The sequence below is a fragment of the Olea europaea genome, chromosome 16 (assembly GCF_002742605.1).
Source record: "Olea europaea var. sylvestris chromosome 16, O_europaea_v1, whole genome shotgun sequence".
NCBI classification, from domain to species: domain Eukaryota; kingdom Viridiplantae; phylum Streptophyta; class Magnoliopsida; order Lamiales; family Oleaceae; genus Olea; species Olea europaea.
The window spans coordinates 3,573,098-3,580,494 of NC_036252.1; the positions used below are offsets into that span (position 1 = coordinate 3,573,098).

A 7,397-nucleotide genomic window follows, 5' to 3' on the forward strand; every position below is an offset into this window, starting at 1 on the left:
CTTCGCACAATACAGAGTAAAATAAACTCTCCGCATAGTGCAGAGAGATGACAAACCAACTCTCCACACAATATAGGGAGAAAAAACCCTCCCACAGTGCGGAGAATTGTTTTCAAATTCTTTAATTACAAGTCAAATTTCAAGATTGTAAATTTTTCATATATACAACGAAATAGAGTCGAAAAACATGGCTCAAAATCAATTATGTCTTCATTAAATTATAATCACAGTTTAATTTCTGAGCATGCAAATCATATTTACAGTATTGAAAAAGAGCTTTCTCGTGATTCATACGATGAAACAATACGTGAGTTGTGCAAAGGAGGGGATATTGATAGTACCATGACATTGCTTTCACAAATAGAGGCTCTAGGGTACCATCCAAATTCAATATTTTATACTTGCTTGATAATAGCTCTTGGACATTAGAAGCGGATACAATTTTTAATGAAATTATACTTTCGGGTTGTAGGCCAGGAATTAAAGTGTTCAATACATTGCTCAAAAGTTGTTTGAGAAAAAACCTCTTGGAACTTTCAGATAAAGTCTCGAGAGTTTTTATTTTTTCTTCACACTATGCGAAGAGATAGTTTGCCATCTCTTCGCAAGTCTTTTTTTTTGCTCATGTGCGGAGTTTTTTTGTCTCATGGAGTTTATATATACTAAATTTTATTTTTTTTAATGTTGTTGGCATAATGCGTGTGTGGAAGAATATTTGTCAATCACTATAAATGAAATTATTCACACAATGCAAAAAATAAAAATACATAATAAATCTTCTTATTATGCTAATAAAATTATAATAATTTTTTTTTGACAAATAACATAAAAAAATTAATGCAAGTGACAATCATTGTGTGGAGAGGTTTTTTTTTTTTTTTAACTTCGCACTGTATGGAGAGTTTGTCAACTCCCCGCACTGTGCGAAAATTATTTATTATTATTTCTTACTCAGCACTGTATGAAGAGTCCGCACTTTATGAGGACAGTGTCCACACAAAATGTCATTTCTTTGTACTATGCCGAGAGTTTTGCCATGGCGTTTAACATCTCTCGGCACTGTGCGGAGATTTTTTTTTTTTTTTTTTTTTTACTTCGCACTGTGCAGAGAGTTAGCAAACTCTCTGCACATGATTTGCCATCTCTCTGCACTATGTGGAGAGTTCTTTCTTCCTTTTTACTCCGTAAATGATTTGTCGTATCTCCGCACTGCGGGGAAAGTTTATTTTTATTTTTTTTAAAGTTCATGTACGGAGATTTTTTTTTTTTTTTTGGCTCATGACAGTTTATATTTACTAAATTTATTATTATTTTTTAATGCTAGTGTCATGATGTGTGGAACAACATTTGTTTAACATAAACAAAATGGAAAATAAAAAATGACATAATGTATAATAAAATTGGATTAAGTAACCATTGCATCAATAGTAGACCCTCCTTCCCCTTTTTACTAGAAGTTAGATGTAGGATTTTTAAGCCTTGTTTGGTAGGAATTAAAATTAAAATTAGATTTTTAGTAAATTTTGATAAAAATGAATGAAATGTATGATTAATCATAAAATGCATGGTTAAGATATATTGTTAACTTTGACTAAATATGACTTGGAGTCGATCCAAACCAGCACTTTCATCTTAGACGTCAAGACAAGATTGTCGAAATCACACCGATGGCTTCAAATTTCTACACTTTTCTAGAGGGTGTTTGGAAGATATTTTTATGTAAAAATGTATTTTTGAATAGTAAATTGATGGAAAATGTGTGGTTGAAAAATAAGGAAATTTTTTTGATTTACGTGTAATATTATTTTAATAAAGAATGTGTGGTCGAAAAAAAAAAAGAGAGAAAAATGTATTTTAAAAAAAATGGGTACCAAACGGGCCCTATTTTGTAGACAAATGGGCCCCACGTGGCAACGTCAAATCATAACCGGGCCTTGTCCACATGAACATAAGCAAATGTTGAAAATTATTTTATTTTGGGGGATATTCCTAATTTGTATATTTCTTCTGATTGGATGTATGACAGAGAATATTTGAGCCCGTTTGGGAGTGATTTTTTATTCCAAAAAATTACTTTTTTGATTGTTATTTCACTATTTCAACTTTCATTTTTGACTTCTTCTCTTATAGGTGGCCCCCACTTTTCTCCTAACGGTCAAAAAATCAATTCTCAAAATTCCTACCGAACATGTCCTACATCTGAACGAATGGATAAAGATATCTGAACGAATGGATAAGAAGACGCCCAGCAGATTTATCCAACGGTTGGAATGCTCATTAATTTTTTACTTTTTTCTGCCACCTCCATTCCTAATCGAAACAACCTTCTGTAACATTTCAATTTTCATTGCAAGAAGATAACGAGTCTCGTCTCCCGTCCACGTTAACCATTCGTCTAAAAGTTGGAAGTCACTGGAGAGAGCAATATGTATTCATTTACATCAATACTCTATTTTTGCATGACAACTACACCATCTTCATAACAAGTCTCAAACTCAATTCTAAAAGTTTAAACTATATATTAGTTGAAAGATAAGATGTATTCGTTTTAACACAATCTGTATTCAAATAGCAAAAGGAAAGAAACTATTGATTTTCGGTTGTGGGAAAATCTTTTCAAATCATTTTTGGATTAGTATTTGACGTGGGTACACATGCTCAATCGCATTAATTCTTCAGTTTCCTCAACATTCCTCATCGATGAGACGTTGGAACATAATTAAATTAAGACGTGACGAGTTTATATTATTTGATAATTAATAAGGTATTTAGCCTTACAAATTTAGAATGTATGGTTAAAATTAATGTTTGACTTTGAATGAATTTATAAATTAAAAATAAAGTTGCTATAATAATAATAATAATAAACTCATAAATTTTGGTAATTAATAAATTCATTGTTTTTCGATGCTTATTGGTTGATGTACCAGTCTGCCTATCCCTCTACAAAGAACATGGTTGCGGTGCCCACTATCTCCAATTCGAACAAGCTTCCTACTATGGGAAGAACTTGGCCTTTTAGTGACGGTGGATATATGTGTCTCCCGGGGTCTACAACGAGGAAACGTTTAAGGAACGTCGTCCATGCAATCTAGACTTTGTTTAGGTTTTCGCCTGGTTTGCAAAGAGGTGTCTAACATGTTTATAAACTCATTTTCAGGGACTCGATTTTGTTTGTGTTGTCGGAGGCCAAGAAACATGGAGTTTATTTGATACTAACCTAGGCGAACAATTGGGAAAGCTTTGGAGGGAAAAGACAGCACGTTCAATGGGCAAGAGACCGGGGCCAATACGTGAACAGCGAAGACGAATTTTCCAGTAACTCAGTTATTTTAAAGTTAAACGCTACTACAAAAACCATATCAAGGTTTCTACACATATATATAGCTCCTTTTACTGAATTTCAATTGAACATTTAATTTTCTTGAAACTATTCCAATCTGCAGGCCGTGCTCACGAGAGTCAATTCCATAACTGGCGTTCCATATAAAGATGATCCTTCCATATTTGCACGGGAGCTAATGAATGAAACCTGTAGTCAATCCGACCTCTCCAGGTAAATTTAGCTTGTCAAACATGACTTTCAAAGTTACTATCTCATATAAATCTTGGATCTTTTTACAGGATTGGATCGAGGAGATGTCGGAGTATGTCAAATCAATTAACAATAATCATCTGTTAGAAGTTGGGCTTGAAGGATTTTATGGAGAATCAATCTCTGATAGGAAACAATTCAATCCTGGTTAACAAGTTGGCACTGACTTCATTTCTAACAATTGTATTGCCAACGTAGATTTTGCTACAATCCGTCTATACCCTGATCAATCTGATCAATCGTAATAATCTCTATGAGAGTAGTACCATCCAGATCCAGTATTATTCGGTAGCATCCTAACACTGACATATACATTTGTATACACGGCTAAATTCACCTAAATGACAGGGTATCCGGCTCAAGCTGAGTTCATAGAGAAATAGATCCAATCACATATAGAAGACTCGAAATCAGTGCTCGGGAAACCAATCATATTGACTGAGTTCGGGAAGTCTTCAAGAACAGAGCTCTACACTGTTGCTGCTCGGGACTCAATACAAACTTGAGAAAATTGATCATCTATTTTTTGCCAAATAAATAAAAGGGCATTATTATGCACTATGAACTGGTTATAAAAATGATATGTAACCTCTAGTCTGTAATAAGAAATATACCTAAGCAATTCAATATAAGTTCTGTCCAATTCGAGCTCTATACATTAATATGGGAAATCAGTACTTCTGAAGCAACCTATCACCAACATCTCTTTGCATTATCCAATAAGCATATTCATTATGCAGATGTAAATAAGTTTTACCTTCTTTTCCATCTTAAATGCTAGTATTATACAATCTTCCCTACCACACATGCCATGTCATGACAACTCCATGCACCACAAATTCAACTGTTCTATAACAAAATCCATAAAGCATTCTGTCACTTCAATAAGACGAATGAAGGGGAGAAAAGAAAGGGGCTGGGAGTGCAGAAAGAACAGCAAAGTTAAATAATGGTAAATGATACAAGCCACTCATTTTTATTTTTTAAATGCCAAAAGAAATTTAAACTCTTTGATTGAAAGAACAACTATCTGGCTTTTTAGCTTTTTATTATCAACATTGTGCTAATTCATATATAAGTCAGCTGTCGAAGACAAAAAAGACAGATTTGATACCTCCTCCCCAGTCGCAGGAGTGTATGATTAGATCGACAAATTGATCTTACTTGCTAAGTACCAAGAATGCATCGCAAGGCTACCAAATGATATGATATTAGCAAGAGAAGACAGTCCATGAATCATTCCGAATTTCTTGTTCATGGCAGCAAGTTTTGGGTTTTTCTCTGCAACTTCTCGGTTCTTAGTCGACCCAATTTCATCCCCAATTTTTGCCTCTCTCTCTATCTTATGCCTTTCCTTCATCATCTGCTAGGTACCAAGCACGTCATATCATGTGTCAATAAAATGTTGACGTATCAGTAGAGAATTTGTTAATGTAAAGAAAGAAATGCCTGAGTCATGACGATTATCTCACCATTACTTTCAGTACGAGAATGATTCCTGGGCATGGGGTTTTGGTAGATGGATCATTATCTCACCACCAATGGCTCACCTCTTTACTCATTTCCATGGCCTCGTTAGATAGGTACAATAGAGTGAAATAATAACACCACTACATGTATATCAATTATCCCTTTTTTCTCAAAAAAAGAAGCACTAGTCATTCTCAAACGCCAACAGTTTTTCAAAATCACTAGTAACATGCAAAATGCCAATAGTTTTTCGTCAATTCCTTTTTTGACTATATCCGATTTGCTTCTATAAAAATATTGAAATAACTTAAAATATTCAAAATACCACACATTTTCCCTTCACTATTGATTGGATGTGTAAAATAAGCATTTTCGTCACTGAATTACTTGTAAGCAACTGTATAACATACGATCAGATGGTAAAAAGTTGATCGTAAGCTTGAAAGTTTGGGCAGTGTATGCAGGTGAGAACTGTGTAGATAATAAAAACAGCACAAACAAGAGGTAAATAGATTGTGCAGGAAATATGGGCAAGACAATTAATTTCATGATACACAACTTGGAATGAAATTAGGAAAGAAATGGCAATTTTGTTTTACCTCGATGGTCATGGGTGTAAAGATAACGAGATTGCTGAGATTGAAAGCAAACGCAGCGAGAAGGAATCCCAGTTGGTACTTCTCGGCAGCTGCTGAGGTTTTCCAAGGATGCAAGTATCCAAAAGCCCCCACCGTAACTGCACAGCACACACCCACCATCGAGAAGTAAGCCGGAAACATCTTACTCTGCAAGTTCCCAAATTGATGCCTCGGCAAATTCCTACAAAAAAAAAAAATCCCCATAATTTCATATAATTTCTACTTCAATTCTTTTTCCCTAATTGAACAGCATATCAATTTTAAAATTAGGGAAATTGAAGAAGAAGAGATATTGGGGTTTGGGTTAAAAGGGGTTTTACTTGAACATCATGATGCCGCCGATGAAAGTCACCCAGAGGGCAGCGCCCCAGGCAGTTGAGAAACAGAGGAGGTGGGCCAGCTTCAAGAGAGTAGTGAGTCTCGGCGGATGCTGACCCTCCGATTTTGACCCGAAAGTTTCCGGCGAAAAAATTACCCCGAGTGCCAAGAAGGCCAGTGCTGTTACAAATCTTGTAATCCAAGCCATTTTTATACAAGATTTTCTTTATTCAATTATCTGAATCGATGATGAAGGTGAGAGAAATGTATTTATAAGATTCACAATCTATTTAGGGGGACCCATTCAAACAATGTTCTCGGTTAAACAATCTCATTTCAATGTTTGTTGGTTTCAATTATAAAATATAATAAATAAATAATATCAAAAGTTCAAAATGTCCATACCATGAAAAAGATCCAAATATCGCTTTCAATCCATTTAAATTTATCATTTCATCTCCAAAAATTATCGTCTTACTCTCCTTGTAGTAATGTAAATTTTTGTTATCTATTACTTCACTCATTTTCTTCAATATTTTGAATATTTGAAAAAGAATATTGATTTTTATACTATTTACATTGAAATCTCTCCTATATTTCAAGAAAAAAAAAAGTATTTTTAGAAATGTCGTGTACATTGATACTTTTATTGTTGAATATAGTATGAAATGATATTTTAGTTGATTTTTTTTTTTTTTACATTTGGTGTATTTTGGCTGTCCGCAACTATTGAACGATAATGACACTCCAGTCGTTATTTGTAGTGTAGAACGATACTATAGACGTTATCGTCCATGTAAAGCGACAGTAAAATCAAAAGTGTAATAAGTGTTTGAAAACTGGGCATGACCATATCACTTGTACGGATCATGTATCACTCAGTGAGAGATATGAACGATGAAGACAAAACGACACATCGTTAGTTTTTGTGGTTTATAATGTGCTATTTTTGTAATATTGAAAAATAATGGTGGTGTTATGATATTCTGCTTTTGTCATTTTGAAATGCAAACTATTTATAATGTTTGGAACGATTGGTTTTGACATTATCATAGGATCGATGAAACTAGAACGGCAGATATACTTTAATTTTGTTGTTATAAAACAATACTGGTGTCGCTTTAAATATTTCACCTACAAATTGTAAAAATAATAGTCAAAAATTAAATATTATTGATTTAATAGAAACTAATTTCAAAGTATACATTATATCAATTATTCATATCATGTTTATATACGTAACAGAACTTGTGCCATTTTCGTAACAGTAACGGCACTTTTGCCCTTTTCTTTTCTCATGTTGATTAAGTAACGAGCATATCTCTCAAATTTTGTAAATGTCATGTCCATCTTACAACTTAATGAGTTCAAATTAT

General features: G+C 33.7%; 1 protein-coding gene across 1 annotated transcript; it reads right to left on the minus strand.

Moving 5' to 3' along the window:
* Positions 1 to 4,423: 4,423 nt before the first annotated feature.
* Positions 4,424 to 6,361, minus strand: LOC111411745 (transmembrane protein 205-like). The gene is made up of 3 exons (XM_023042330.1): positions 6,024 to 6,361; positions 5,665 to 5,884; positions 4,424 to 4,958 (listed from the first exon to the last, which is right to left on the minus strand). The coding sequence occupies exons 1-3, from the start codon at positions 6,227 to 6,229 to the stop codon at positions 4,737 to 4,739; spliced, it is 648 nt and encodes a 215-aa protein (XP_022898098.1). The 5' UTR covers positions 6,230 to 6,361; the 3' UTR covers positions 4,424 to 4,736.
* Between the last annotated feature and the right edge of the window lie 1,036 nt (positions 6,362 to 7,397).

Coding starts and splice junctions, on each gene's coding strand:
- LOC111411745 (XM_023042330.1), bottom strand. CDS start 6,229: ATGGCTTGGATTACAAGATTTGTAACAGCACTGGCCTTCTTGGCACTC. Junction 5,885..6,023: donor GGCGGCATCATGATGTTCAA/GTAAAACCCCTT, acceptor TTTTTTTTGTAG/GAATTTGCCGAGGCATCAAT. Junction 4,959..5,664: donor TTACACCCATGACCATCGAG/GTAAAACAAAAT, acceptor GGTACCTAGCAG/ATGATGAAGGAAAGGCATAA.